We start from the raw sequence: 16,242 nt of genomic DNA on the forward strand, positions 1-16,242 counted from the left end.
TCTAGAGAAATCCTAGAAAACAGTCATGGTCAATACAAATGCTATAGACAATCTATATATTTATGACCATACATTTTAGTACGTTTTTATCTATAGACAGTGTATATACTATGAATAGACAAAAATAAATATCTATCAGAAGGAAATAGAGTATATAGGAAGTCTCCAGACATTCTATAGACCCTTTTTACAATTGCAGCGCCAAGAAAGCTGTAGTTATTTTGAGTTTTCATTCGTGCACTTGTCCTTCTGTACTCGTTTTCTGTTAATATTTCTCTAATTGTGTTAGAAACATGCGTTTTCGCAAATCCATCGGCTTGATCTGAAAGGGCAGTTTTGAAAATTGATGTCTGAACGCCCGTGAACGTCAACCTTTCTGAAAGCTGCAATATGAGCTCACACACAGCTATTCGTTCTATCTTATAATTTTCATTGTGCAAAATAGCCTTCACCGTCCATGGAGCTGATTTTATTTCAGAATCCATGAAAAGACATAAATTAACCACCGTTCCGATTAAACGGCGAGTACTTGTAAACGCCAGCCATTTTTTTTTTCAGCGCTCGCAGTTTCTTCGTTCACACATCAGAAAACAAAGCTGTGTGGCTATTAAGAGGCGGTCGCTATCAACAACAAAAAAAATTGTTCACTCGCTTTTTTTTTAAGAGCAATCGTGTTGCTGCGTGCTCATTACGAGGTAGTTCAGTTAATCGGGCATTTTTTTTTCTATTCAGGTGCCGACATTACTTATTGGTGATTTCCAATACACTTAAAAAATCAACTATGTTTATTTCAGGCTTTACAATGCACCTGTTCGTGACGAAATGTTTTAGTATTTGTTGTCTTTTTTTTGCAAACGTTTTGTTCGAAGATGAAAAGTATCATTTCTCTGCACTTTCCACACAGAGAGCTCCCGCTGCACAGTCGATGCTACAATCAACTCAGCATCTGTCCCGATGAAGTGAAGGCGAACTTCAGCTTTTTCGAAGAAGGTTACATGGGCTTTTGGGTATTCTATTGCGACAGCAATGATGTTAGAGGTGAGTGTACTCTTGGCTACCTTATTATGTTTTTTTTTTTTTCAGATTACCCAAATTATGACTCGCAATCAGTGTCCTCTGCTTTTTTTCTGTCTTGGTGGTCTCCAATCACAGCTCCAATCACTAAGGTCGATCTCTACCAGTATTTCCCATACCATCTTCGGTCGTCTCCGCGTCCTGTTCTTTCCGGTGTACATCTCTAACATCTTTCTACTACGTTTGGCTACACTGATGAAATATTGTGCGATAGAAATTGTGTTCGCTCCTTGATAGCTTTTGGAATAAAAGAAAACGTTGTGTAGGTGCATCGAAGTGACCGTGGGAAGCTCTTGCGAGAACAAAAACTATCTAATTATTGTTTCTGGTTTGGGGACGGAAACAGAATGTTTTCAAAAACGCACAAAAAGATGCATATCTGTGTTTAATGTTCGGCGTATATGGCCATCGCTTTGGCAGTCGTTAAGTTTGTATTGTCTTGAAACATTGCCTGACATCTACGGCGTTCTCTCTATTTTTGCCAACTGTTCTTTTATATCAGTATTCCAGCTCACTTCGACACGCTTTGCGTTAATCATGCTGATCAAAGGCTTATATTTTATCTTTTCATCTTAGCCATGCTTATCCTTTTCTGCTCATAACAAGTTGTCTTCACTACGGCGTAAGAGCTGGTGGGGTCTCGACTGGGTTTTCCCTTTTAAGGTTGCAACTGCTTTACACTTTATTCAGGTTTAGCGCTCCTAACAGTGAGCACGTCATGGCGCCTCAGCCTTTTCTGCAGTGATGCAAATGTTAGCGAACTGCTTGATATTGATCTATAGCAGAGAACATCAATTAAATTATCGCCCGATTTCACTGACCTGCGTTTGCTGCAAAATCAAGGAGCATATTTTGTGCTCGCATGTTGCTGCCTTTTTAACTTCTATAAATTTCTTCCATCCTAATCAACATGGATACCTTAAAGGCCGCTCATGTGAGACACAGCTTGCCCTTTTCCTACACAATTTACACTCGTACTTAGACCGTAATATTCATTGTGACGCTGTGTTCCTTGATTTCGAAAAGGCGTTCGATAAAGTTTCTCATGGTCGCTTAATACACAAACTCTCCCGTCTGAATTTGCACCCCTTCATCGTTAATTGTATTCGTGCCTTTTTAACTGACCGTCATCAGTTCGTCTATGCTAATTGTCACTCATCATATCGTTCACCTGTGAAGTATGGCGTCCCACAGGGAAGTGTGCTAGGGCCCCTTCTTTTCCTAATATATATTAATGATCTTCCACTTAGTCTTTCTTCCAACGTCCGACTGTTTGCTGATGATTGTGTCATATATCGCCCCATCACAAACTCTTCAGATATCGTCGCTCTTCAAGAAGACCTTTCACGAGTGCAACATTGGTGTAACACGTGGCTCATGTCTCTTAATATTTCAAAGACCTCACTGATTTTTTTGACCGTCGCCCCAACTTCATCGCGCCAGTGTACACTATTAATAACTGCCCAATTTCTTCGGTTAATCATTACAAATACTTAGGCGTCCATATCTCTCGTGATCTAACTTGGACTCTCCATATCACCAATATAACTAACTCCGCAAACAGTGTCCTTGGGTATCTTCGGCGCAACCTTGCTCTAGCACCAAGTTCTCTCAAATCGCTCGCTTACAAGACTTTCGTCAGACCTAAACTTGAATATGCTAACTCAGTCTGTGATCCCCATCTGACTAACCTAATTAATACCATTGAGTCAGTTCAGAATCGTGCCGCGAGGTTCATCTCATCTGACTACTCCTATCATACCAGCATCTCAGGTCTGAAATCACGATTGCAATTGCCTACGCTAGTCACCCGTCGGAACGCAGCACGTCTGTGCTTATTTCACAAGTTCTTCCACAACTTTACAGAAGCCAACCAATTAATTCCACGTGTGCATCGCATTTCCCGCCATAACCACCCGAACGCTGTTTACCCTGAATGTGCACATACCACCACATTCCAGCAATCATTTTTCTTAAAGACTGCCCGTGACTGGAATGACCTCCCTGCTGAAGTGGCCACCATCATGATTCACCGACTGTTCAAGACCACTATCGAGGAAGCCCATTCATCAATGTAATTTTTGTTCGTTTTGTTATTAATGTATAATATATGTTTTTTTTGCCGTGTTATCCCCACCGCTCATGTAATGTCCCGAAAGGGACCTTTGAGGAATAATAAGTAAATAAATAATAAATAAATAAATTACGATAACGCCACAGATCACTAATCGGTGCTGGGAATCACGGGGCACAGTGCCTTATTACTTTTGCTTTTCCGCATCTTTTGTTTATGGCCTCTGGCACACGGCTTGATCACTTCGTAGAGCGAGACACGGCCAAGTCCTCCAGAGACAATTGTGACCTTTCAGGACAGCTTATATGGCTCAGGGATATATCGCAGTGTTTTAGGCGCTTTATCTGAAAAGTTCCCTCACCACCTACTCTCCTGAGTCTTATCTCTTCAGACGAGTCGGCGACATACCGTACCGAGCGCTGCCTCCGACCAGCGCCAGCATCAGCCACTTGCCCGAGGAAAATGCCTTCGATCGCGGAATCACCATCGCCAAGTTCCACGTGCGAGACGCGCTGACACCGCATCTGGATGTTAACTGGCTACACCGATCGTCACCGGGCACATGCGCGGACCACTGCACGCACGGATCGCTACCAGCGCCACCGCAGATCAACAGTATATACAGCCTCCCCGAACATCACGCTGTCACTGGGCACGGCGGCACTACCGGCATGCGGTGGAATAATCATTTTGCCTTCATTGGGCAGGTAAGAAAAGAATTTGGAAATTGTTACCGTTCAGATGACCGCTTTCTACTAGTGCTGCCGTGCCCGCAGCTTCAGAGCATAGTGCACGATACTGCAGTGTTTCTTGGAAAATTGTTGCTTTTAGGAGGTGATGTGGAAACTAACCCTGGCCCTGAACTTGCGCAGATTGCAAAACAACTAAAGGACATTGCTTGCGACATAAAAGACATAAAAGAAAAACGACTCACAGAAATAGATAAGAAACTGGATGCATTGTCAGTGTTAGAAACCAAGATTACGTCTTGCCAGAATGAAGTTTCCCGCATGACTAAAATTATTGATACACTAGAAAGACGGATTGGCGATTTGGAAAACCGGAGCAGAAGATCGAATCTAATAGTGTATGGCTTAGAAGAGGAGGATGAAGAGAACAGCGAAACTCTAGAGCAGGCTGTTAACAAAGAAATTATTCAACATACTCTGGGGCTTGACCAGGTCGCCATCGAACGAATTCATAGATTAGGACGACCAGAGAGCAACAAGATCCGCCCGGTTATCTTTAAACTATTAGATTCGAGACAGAAGACAGCTATATTGAAGAACGGTCGGAAGCTAAAGGACACAAGATTCTGTATTGGCGAAGATTTCTCCCCCAGAATTCGTGAAATCAGGAAAAATCTTTGGGCGAGCGCGAAAGAAGAACGCGAAAGAAAAGAAAAGGTGTCCTTGGCCTTCGACAAGTTATTCATCAATGGCCGTGCATATGTCTGGGACTATGAGAAGAATAATCGAGTACCTCTGAAGGAACATGATGGGAAGACCAAACAACCACCTCTGGAAAAAAACTCTACCGATCTAAGCCCACCAATGACTCGACGGGGAGCACGGTCAAAGAATTGACGGTTATCAACATCAATTCGAGAAGCGTTATAAATAAAGTCGAATCCCTAGAGACTGTTCTGCTTGAGCACGAACCAGATATAGTTGCGATTACTGAAACCTGGCTCTCCCAAGATGTCAGCGACGATGAAATTGTTCCACCGAACTACGAACTTGTCAGAAAGGATCGCGCCTCCCGCGGTGGTGGCGTGGCACTTATGATACAAAAGCGCATCCCATTTGTCAGGCTTCCTGAAGTAACCGGCGCTGAAGCTGTTTTCTGCAAAGTTATTTGCAACAACACCAACATTATAATTGGGAGCTTCTACAGAAGCTCTTCTTCAGGACACGAATGCATATCGGTAATTCAAGATTTCCTCCAGCAATACTGTTGTAACTCGCGAATCATTCTAATGGGCGATTTTAGCCTACCAGATGTCGACTGGACTACCATGCATCACACTTCAATTATCTCCGACGCTGTAATTAATTTGATGATAAACTTTAACCTCCATCAAATAGTTCTCGATCCTACACGCGTACAAGGCTCAACAAAAAACATTCTTGATTTGATTTTAATCAGTGAACATTTCCCCGTCCATCGTGTTGCGACCCACGTCATCGAAGGCATCTCAGATCATAAAATCCCAGTTTGTGAATTACCGCTACAATGCACCATGACATGCCACTGTCCAACCACCACCATAAAAACTTTGCAAAGGCAGACGACGCAGCTATCCTAACTTATCTCGCCCATGAATTCGACAGCTTTGCCGAGAGCGCATCAGATAGATCTACAAACATAGACGCTACATGGCTTATCTTTAAACGCGCTGTACAGTACTGTATGACTAACTTTGTCCCGCTCAAGATCAAACGCATCGCTAAAAATAACCCTTGGATCACTAGAGACGTCATTCACGCGCAGCGTCATGTAAAGAGGTTACGCAAAGCTATCAAGACCAAAGGAGGTAGTCATTTGAGGAAATCTAAATTAAGCAGCGCCGTTGAAAAGCTCAAACAGGTCACGAAACAAGCGAAAGACTACTACTTCAACGTAACTTTCCCAAGTTTTTTGAGAAATAATCCACACAGGTTTTGGAGCCATTTTCGTGGCCGTAAAACGGTGCAGTCCGGTCTCTCTGTAGAAGATAAGGCCAATACTGCTAATATGTACAACGATTTCTTCTTTTCAGTCTTTACTAAAGATAACGGCATCATCCCCGACTCCTGCAATTTGCCCCTGCTAAATATTGAACCTCTCAGAATTACCGATGACGGGATTTTCAATCTTCTGCTGAACCTAGATCCAAAAAAATCAACAGGTCCGGATGATATTCCAAATGAGTTTTTAAAACGATATGCCGAATGGTGTAGCAAGTACCTTGGTATTACCTTTCGCAAGTCTATTTCATCATCAAGGCTGCCCAGAGACTGGAAAATGGCAAAGATCATACCTATTCATAAATCAGGGGACACTACCTCACCCTCAAACTATAGGCCAATCTCTCTTACAAGTACATCATGTAAAATTTTGGAACACATAATTTCGAAGCACATAACCTCATTCCTGGAGCGCAATAGTATATTGACACCCCATCAGCATGGATTTCGACGCGGGTTATCAACCGTTACTCAACTAACAGAGGTTGTACACGATCTAGCACTTAATATTAATAACTGTAGCCAGACAGACATAATATTGCTCGATTTTTCAAAGGCATTCGACTCTGTATCACACAATAAGTTGCTAGGAAAACTAAAAACTGTTATCGGGGAAGGCGACTTACTATCTTGGTTAGAAGAGTTTTTGTCAAATCGGTCTCAGTTTGTGGTTTTTGAGTATGTTTCATCCAAATCAGTTCCAGTAACGTCGGGCGTTCCTCAGGGATCAGTCCTTGGTCCATTGTTATTTCTTCTCTTCATCAATGACATAACTAATGACATTGATTGCAACATTAAGCTCTTCGCAGATGACTGCATTCTTTACGAAACTATTAACAACCGCGAAGACCATCTGTCGTTAAACAGTTCTCTAAAAAAAATAACAGAATGGTGTAACACGTGGCAAATGACAATAAACACTAAAAAATCCGTTTGTATGACAGTAGCAAGAAAAAAATTCCCGTTTTGCTTTTCTTACTCTGTACACGGCGTTCCATTAGCGAAAACTAAACACCATAAATATCTAGGTATTACGCTGTCTTCTGACCTGAGGTGGGACTCTCACATTGCTAACATCACGTCTACTGCTTTTCGGAAACTTCTCTTTATCAGGAGACGCTTGCGGTCCGCACCAGTATCTTCTAAACTCCTGGCCTACAAAACCCTTGTAAGGCCAGTCTTAGAATACGCGAACACAGTCTGGTTCCCCCAATCAATAACTAACATCACAAAACTTGAGGCTATACAACGCAAAGCCCTACGAATAATTCACAATAAATACAAGCGCACAGATTCCCCAACATTGCTTGCAGCTTCATCCGGTCTCCAAACATTATCCGCAAGAGCAAAACAAGCGCGCTTAAAATTTTTGTTTCAATTATTGCACGAGCAGTACAGGATAGATGTGAAAAAATACGTGACGTACTCACAATCGCCACCTTCACGGCACAAACATACGAACACACTAACCGAGTATGTGTGCCATAATGACACGTTTAAGCATTCCTTTTTCCCTCTCTCCATTAGTGAATGGAATCGCTTGGATCGTAACATCACCTGCACTCAATCCTTATCATCATTCGTGTCACAGATAGAGCATTTGTCGTAATGCACAGTGGCGATGCAGCAACCGTGACTGCAAATCTAGGCAAGAAGACCACCCCTTCTAACTTGTCATGTATGCGATTTTGAGTGCATTTTGAAATTGTGCCTACCATTGTCGAAGATCTGTTCTGTATATCCTTTTGCTATGGCCAATTCACTTTTCCCTACCTTTACTTTTATGTCATGTTTGCTGCCTTTGAATGATATGTTTATAATTGTTTTTTGCACTGTACTAATTGCCCCTGCTACGGTCTTGCAATAAGACCAGCAGTATTGTAAATAAATGAAATCTCAAAAGTAGCTATTGGCAGATAAAAGCTGAGCAGAGATAATGAAATAAAACTGTCTTCTTAACGCTGCACGACGTTTTCGAGTTCAAGATGCTTCCGTCTGGATTTTGATCCGATGCAGCAGCGGTCCAGCAAACTCTGTGCACATTATTAGCCAGCTTAGGTGCCGGACTCGGCTCGTGTCTCTAGACAGCGTCGCCACCTTCACGACGTTTTACATACGGCATCTGGAGAGAGCACTTCGAGCGGCCCATTCTCCGGACTCACACTGAAGACTATGATAGAAGTGTCGCTTCGCCTACCAGGAACGACTGCTGGTCCTAGGCCCCGTTGGTACCGGGGGGGGACGGTGACCTTCAAATGACCTTCAAATAGCAGCCACTATCGCGCAGATTCTACAGTCTTCATAGGAAAAGGTTATCGGCAGCTATTTCTTTTATCTCCTCGTTTAATCTCCGTGGACTACTACACGAGACGCGACCGAATCTCTCGGCAATGATAGCGATCATATGCGCGACAGAATATGCGACTTTTGGCATTGATTACTGCGTTTTAGGCACATTATCTAGAATTTTCGCAATGAATTTTAAGCAAACTGCGGCCAAAAGCAGGGTCATTATGAGCCCGACAACCGCTGCGTACGTGTGTGCTTGCGCTGCCCCGGTTTACTTTGTTCCCTCTGTGAGCACGGTTGGGTTTGCCTCATGGACAATTTAGCACCAGGTTTTTAGTTGGCCGGCCTATTGCCCTGGTCGCCTCTACGCGACAAATGTTGCCCAAAATATTGGCGTGAAATGATTCTTATTGTACTCTTGCAGGTGCGTACATTTTGTCTTGCGTTGATCCGGATTTGGTAATGCTGTGCATCAAGGAATATTTGCCTCAACTTTTCGAAGGACAAATCGACGACTGCAGGTGAGGTGGTTTTGGCTTTGGTTATGGGTTTTGTGTTTTTAATGTGGTTTAGCGTCCCAAAGCAACTATCAGGGACGCCGCAGTGGAGAACTCCGGATAGTTCCGACCACCTGAGGTTCTCCACCTTGCCCTGAGATAGCACACCACCACACGCGCTTCTATCTAGCATTTCGCTACCATCGAGATGTGACCGCCGCTGCCAGGAAAGAATCTGCGTCTTGCGGGTGAGCATAGAGCAGAATAATCACTCAGTCAGCGCGGAAGCGGACGTGAGGTGGGCTAATTGGGATTGCAGTGAGGACCGGTTAGTAGGGATAATAAAGCAGTAAGGCTCACATTTCTTTTCTTAAGACCATAGTGCGTGTTATCAAAATCCCATGCCACCTTTACTAAAATCCAGTCGTAGCTGTGCTGCCAATCGTACAATGGCATCGTCATGCTCCTTCTGCTCATCCTTACGAAATTTTTTAGACAGTCTATAGCCGTTCTATAGACCTTTGTCTGTAATGTCTATAGACACGCTATAGACAAATCCATGAGAACTGTATATAGGCCATACAAATGCTATAGACAATCTACAGATTTGTGGCCATACACTTTTAGTAGACTTTTGTCTATGGACAGTTTGTAGACCATGAATAGGCCAAAAGAAATATCTATAGGAAGGCAATAGAGTCAATAAGAAGTCTTTAGACTGCCTATAGACAATATTTCTAAGGGCGACGGGCATGAAATTTAAAACTTTCGCGCATAAGTGAACAATAATGTGCTCGTAGAAAATTGTGCTCCGAAAAAGCCTCGATTAACGCCAATTTCATTTTTTTTGCTGCAGGATAGACACAGTGGTCATGATGTGTAACCTCGAGGTGTTACACAATAGCTGCCCTATAGGATACGAAGCGTTCCGGGAATCCTACAAGAAGCTGAGCACTTCATTGCAGATGCTGCTAGGCTGTGAACGATCATCTGAAGCCACTGTCGTTCCTCAACGATCATCTGAAGCCACTGTCGTTCCTCAACGATCACCTGAAGCCAATGTCGTTCCTCGACGATCATCTCAAACCACTGTCGTTCCTCAACGATCATCGCAAGCCACTGTCGTTCCTCAACGATCATCTGAAGCCACTGTCGTTCCTCTACTATCATCTGAAGCCGCTGTCGTTCCTCAACGATCATCTGAAGCCACTCTCGTTCCTCACAACATCCTGGTGGGACTAGTGGCAGTCATCTTTTTCTTACGTGTACAAAACACTTAGAGCACGAGGGAGCGAAGAATCAAAGGGAACGAAGCGAGTTTCTCAAAATACGCTTCGTAAGTTTACAACGCATAAGTTGGATGCGAGGGATTGTGTTCTCACTCAAACAAGTACACATGGTAAACTCTACTAGATAATAAAACTGCCCGGCAAGAAGAGTTTATACGCTTGACATTGTTTTAAATGGGAACAAAATTTAGGGCTCAGTTTCTGGCAAGGAGAAGGCAGTGAGGGAACAGGCCACGCTTGTACGGCTCATCCACATCAAAATGAAACCAAACAAGTTTAGTGGTATAGCGAGGCAGAAATAAAACTGCGCTGCGCACACTCGTTTAAAAACTTCACATCTGCATTATGAAGCATTCACGAAGGAGGCAGCACATCCAATCATCATGCTTCATGCTAAATAAACGAGAATTCACCCAGTCAAACACAATGTTTCCTATTTCAAGTTTTTTGCTTCCATCTATCTTCTTGAAAACCGCTAAAATTAAGACAATTTGAGACACTTTCGGTTCTTACTATTCCCTGAAATTCCGCAAATATTCTCTTTTCGGCAAATTTACCCTTCAGATGCCTACGAACACGGCAAAATTCGCTGAATGAAACATCACTGTACCCGATCGGGCCACAAAAGTGTCCACTGCTCATGTTAAGAGTCCTTCAAGATCTATGCTATTCTTATTTTACGTTTTTGGTTGTTCTGCACTAGCAAGGCAAACATGGCAAACCCTTTTTGTGTTTTGCTGTGACGTTCGCAAAAGAAAAAAAAGTGAAGAAAATGTACCGAAATCAAGCAATTTAGTAAGGAACTACGGACACGTATGCAGATCAGACGCAACCAGGAAATGTAGTTCGACAAGCAAACGCAGAGCACGCGACTGAAATAAAAAGCAGATCGCTATGTTCATTAGCGCTGTCCTGTCGATTTGTATAAACCATAATGAGAAGTACAAGTGCCGTCATGGCCCAGACATCTTTCCTTCCCTCGAATTTGAATGAGATTGCTGAAGCCGCCTATTAGAATGCGAAGGGCTTGGCCGCCCTTAACTCAGGAGTCACATGTCGATGAAGCTCTGAAGACGTCGACCGAGAATATTCCGCAAATACCTAACTCCAGCCGGTTGAGTAGACTGCGGCTACCTAATGTGAGCGTGTGCAGGGATAATAGCATATAGAACCAAACTAGTTAAATAAGTTGCACTGACTGCCAACACGGAGGATGACGGTGGGCTGCAAGAATCGAAGCCTTTTCAGGCTTTTGCACGACAAACGCCTCCAGGACTACCTATAGGCAGTGGACACATATACTCCTTAGCAAATCATCGAACTGAAACGGAAAATAAATTTCCTTTCCCCAGCAACGCAAAAGCAATAAAGGATTTCCCGTAAACCTGCGCTAAAGCTGGTTAAAAAAATTCACAACTATTACAAACCAAATGCTCATGTAGGCCATAACTTTGCCGAATAACACTGAATGAAACAAATTTTAAAATTCACAAACGGTTACGTTAATGGCTGAGCATCACTTACTCCAGCTGCAGCTGTTCGCGGCAGGGACGTTGCCATGTTGTCCACATCAACTCTCCTACATACACCAGCCAAACTTTATCTATACCGGTACACTTTCACACCTTAGTGCCCAAAGTGTCCACACGCATATGCAGATATAGAACACTGCCTTACACAGTGCCACGCAGCCTTCCAGTCCCCCGCCTATCCTTTCCCCCCACCCCCACCGTGGCCCATCTGGCTCGCCTCCCTGGATCTGAAGCTGCAACGTGCCCTCGTCGCTTTGGCCCAGGACCTATTGAACGCCTAATAGAGAGGATGTTCTAATAAACGTGTCACACCACCAACGTTCACAAACGGTTCGTGGATGCCATGCGACCAATCGCTTGTATGTGTAGGCCCAGTTTCAGGGGCGGGTTTTGTTCTCGCACAATTCTGCACTGCATGGACCATATTGGCACAGTCGAAAAATGAAGATTTTTCTAACGAGGAAACTGTTTATCAAGCGTCCATGCTCTATATGTTCTTGGGGTACATCCATAGAGTTTCTTACTATTACCTAGAGGGAAAGCTGGCAGCCCGTCTATGGGAGTTTGCATGGCGACCCCTCGAGACCACTTCAGCCACCATGGGCGCTCAAAGCATCATGGGGCGGTGAGCTACTTGTTGCGGAACTGCAACTTTTGGCCAAAAAATAATAGAAAAATTAAGCTGTTTGATAACTACAAACGTCCTAACATTCAATATCTGGTCTAATGATTGCAACAAACGAGGAGAAAACCATTTAAGTGCAAAGTTTGCCCAAAATAAGAGATGACTAGCTTTCCTATTGGCCAAGTGATGAACACTAAAAAAACTAATATTTCGTAATTAACAGGCACACTTTTAAAAGTAAATATGTTTTCAAAAAAAAATGTTGTTGCTTAGATACTTTAAGAGGTTTTTTAATGGCATTTCGGAAGAGTAAAATCTTTTATTGGCATTGTGTGTCATCACGTTTTCACTACTATGATTTTTGCACACTGCGTTCGCGCGAAAGTCATCTGCGCATACACGAACAGCGTTTTTGGAATGAAACATCTTAGTAATGACACTCCGTGTTCCTGAAAAACTATGACTGTCTCGCAACAAGTAGCTCACCGCCCCATGATGCTTTGGGCGTCCATGGTGGCTGAAGTGCAGCGCCGCCAGCTTTCCCTCTAGGTAATAGTAAGAAACTCTATGGGTACATCCACCGGCCGCCAGTGCTAACAGCATACGACTAATCACTCGACCTTATAGTAGCGCATGAAGCCAATAGGAACGCAGATTTCGCAGCGCTGGTTCACCGTTATTACTAGACCTCGAGCAAAAGTTGCAGAATGGTCACGCTTATAAAGAAAAGGCCAGTTTCGTCGAAGCTATAGACGTTGTCCGGTTGATAGCCCATCATTAACTGCTTGAGATCCTCTTGAGAGGAGGAAGCGGCAGCCCTGTCAATCGTACCCCCCTTCTCCGTGAATGAGTCGGCTCGAGATCTCATGCCTCCTCTTAAATCCCGTAAGCCCTCCTCGAGAGTAGTTGAAATCAAGCACCCCTAGAAACAGGAGAAAATGATTTGTCCTAGTTAAGATTAGCATTTTTATCTGAAATACACACATCAATCTATCAATCAATCAATTAATAAATCAATGAATCTTTATTTTCGCATACATTGTACAGCGAAAAAAGGTGACTGGAGAAAAAGTCGCTTCGTTGCGGCTTCACTGAGCTCCAGTCACCCATCACCCATTAGGAGCGACGAACGATGCACTTGCATGCGGAAACAAAAACTGGTTTGGCACATAGTGGCGAGAAAAATGAACATGCTAAATACAGAGGAAACATGCACACATCAGAAATACCATAACAGGAAAACAAACTTGGGATAAGACATTAATACATTATGTAATGATGGTAATAAACGACTTTTGTATGAATAGTTCGGTAATACGTTTATGAGGTAGTTGTGCAATATCAATTTGTAGTGTATCACAGTGATTAAGTATTGTTGGTAACGTGTGTTGAGTCATCATTATGCCGTAATTAGTTCGTGATGCTAATTCGTAATCCAAGTGACGGAGCTAAAAGTAGCGAAATTAATTAACAGAAACATGCTTACCCATAATGCCGCCGAGACAGCGAGCCCTCTCTTGAGGCATTTTGTCACTCAAAACAAACCACATAAGCCTGACTTAAATTCTTCGAACTGCGCTTGGTTCACACTGCGATGCCGATGTTGAGCCATTTATCATAGCCTTGTAGTATCGATGCCCCGTCGAAATGGCGAGGCTGAAACCAAATTTAACTTGAGCCCCGTCCCTTACTGCTTGGATTGACTGAGATTGCTTTTTCCACTCCTATTCATAAATTTCCTGTTTTGCGCCATCGTTAAGCTCTCTTCTTTTGCGTTTAACGCCGCCATGTTCGAGGTCAGACTAACGTTAAGTTCTATACGTGCCTCATTCTTCGTTCTTTCTTTTCTAGCCGTCTGTACTTTTCTGTAACTGAATACTGTAAGCGAGCAGGTGAAGACGCGAGGCTGTTGCGCAGAGGGCCATCGAGAAGCACCTCCGCGACGCCATTCGTACGGCTTCCCATGAAACAAACTGAGAGAAGTATAGTTTAGAACGACGTGCTACCCGACTGCGAAGAGCTCAGGCCCCGTCAAGGTCGCGTTCTTATCTCCAAGGGAGGCCGACGCGCGGACCAGTAGAGGAAATGGGGGGGGGGGGGGGGGGGGGGCAATATACGACAGTTTGGAACCGCAGCAAAGACGAAAACCAGATGCCCCAGCGACGAGCTCTGAAGAAGGAAGCGCGTCGAGAGCACGACTCGCGGTCCACATTGCGTGCTCGTCTCCTTTTGGTTGTCACTGTAGTTTGTGTGTGTCGCAGGTTGTCGCTGAGCAAAGGGCGTTAATGGCTTCACAGAATACACATGGTGTTGCACTCGTGGGTTGAAGAAACACACCTTCAGTATCTTCCCGCCATTTTGGGCGTTTCGCTTTTCTTCTTTCTATTATGTCTGTTCCTTCCTTTACCACTCTTCCAGATCGCGTTCACTGAAGTTCATTACCACCACACGTGACAGCTTTTCCTTGGTTCGGCCTCTAATTAGGACCCGCCTAATCCACACAGAAGACTCCCGGGTCCCTCCTTTCGGGGTGCTAAGCTGATCTTCAGTTGCTGTACATTAATCTCCCGTCTTGCGTATTTCTGCTCCGTGCGATAAAGACGACACGACGGCTTTCGTTCTTTTCAACCACGCCGGCCTCGTTAAGTTCTGCGCCCGAATCAGGTGTAGTGCTGTTCCATGGGCGGCGTTCCTTTCTATGACTTGCGTTCGGACTGCCCTGTTTTTTTTTCAGGTCAAAAAAGAAAAATGATCTCAATTACTCCCTAATTAATAGCAATACAAAAAAATTGTCTAGATGCGCAAGCCAGTTGGTAGGTGTATGTAAGTAGTTTCCCTGAGCAGGGTGTGGCAAGTTGGTTTGACATCCTGAACATGCAGCGCTGGCCGACGAGGGACGAAGGAGAGCCCTGTGTTTGTCGTCTCTCCTTCGTCCCTCGTCTGCCAGCGCTGCGTGTTCAGCATGGTTTCCTTGGCCTACCTCCAATATCTTATTTTTTTAACCCTTGGCTAAAGCAAGCCTGCACACCCTGCATAAGGTGCACCAGCTAAATATGACCAAGCTTTTAAAAGCCGCGGAGTGCCATAGCCCAGTGAAACCAACAAAGATCTGTTCAGAGTTGAATGGCCTAGCCTGCACTTTTTTTTGCTCTCCAAACTTAATTAATTAGTGAACCGTAGTTAATCACTTTTTAATTACTGATTTCAAAAACAAAGCGTCGGCACAGAAGTTGTAGAACGTCTTCAAAAACAGCTGAATGAAATGTTTTCACCGTGTCACCATACACGCAAAACAGTTTTTTTTACGGCCTTAAACCGTAAGTCCAACAACAATAAAAAAATTTCAGGGGACACTTTGGCGATCTAAAATGCGCGAGGCGAAAGCCTTTCCCCTCAACTTTGGCTGTACGGCCGTTGGCACACACGAGGCGGCTATGGGGCTACCTGGTTTGGCTAGCTATGAATTACCCATGACTAACTAGCATGATTGGTCAGTGACTAACTAGTCATGCTTGGTTAATGGCTAACTAATTATTTATTAGTAATTAGTTGATTACTGGTTAATGACTCATTAGTCATGACTAATTCGTTGATGACTAACTAGCTATGATTACTAACTAGCCGTGGCTGGTTAACTAGTTATTCATGACTTGTGATTAGTAACGACTAGTTATGACTCACTTCAGATGTAGCGAACGGATGGACGGACGGACTCATGGCCGCGAGTATGAATCATTAAAGGCTTTCGCCTTAAAAAGCTTCCACTTGACAACGGTACCACTTCAAAGTCCCGAGAAGCGTCTCAGAAAGCAGAATACGCTTTTTTTTCTAAAGTGTTCTTCCCGATGAGGCTTTGCGTACGCAGTGAGGTATAAATGTGAGCCAGCAGCTGATCATGCGATAGCTTTTTTGAAGGCCGATAAATAAAGCTACGCGAATCATATCTTCCCGAAAGCAGCACTAGCTGTTTTTCGAGACTATTAACAACGTCTGTATTGACACTTTGTGCTTGACGCCTACAATTACACGATTGGCTAATTAGTCTTTGCCAACTGATTCACTCTGAAGAAGAAAAATACCGCAGACTAGGTCACGCGACTGTGAACGACCGTCAGTTGATTTCGCTTGCCGAG

At 43.8% G+C, this 16,242-nt stretch overlaps 1 protein-coding gene across 2 annotated transcripts in view; it reads left to right on the forward strand.

Moving 5' to 3' along the window:
• Positions 1-11,802, forward strand: part of LOC149336798 (uncharacterized) — a 50,685-nt gene extending 38,883 nt beyond the window's left edge. Inside the window, exons 3-5 of one of the 2 annotated variants that reach the window (XM_089553143.1) lie at positions 905-1,038; positions 8,591-8,687; positions 9,520-11,802. In XM_089553143.1, the coding sequence (XP_089409269.1) occupies positions 905-1,038; positions 8,591-8,687; positions 9,520-9,943 (655 nt within the window). In that variant the 3' untranslated portion in view covers positions 9,944-11,802. Of the gene's footprint in view, positions 1-904; positions 1,039-3,539; positions 3,852-8,590; positions 8,688-9,519 lie in introns of those variants that run through there. The other variant, XM_089553144.1, reaches the window with a different exon arrangement.
• Positions 11,803-16,242: the final 4,440 nt, after the last annotated feature.

Source organism: Amblyomma mixtum, chromosome 7 (assembly GCF_055824585.1).
Source record: "Amblyomma mixtum isolate Tamu chromosome 7, ASM5582458v1, whole genome shotgun sequence".
NCBI classification, from domain to species: domain Eukaryota; kingdom Metazoa; phylum Arthropoda; class Arachnida; order Ixodida; family Ixodidae; genus Amblyomma; species Amblyomma mixtum.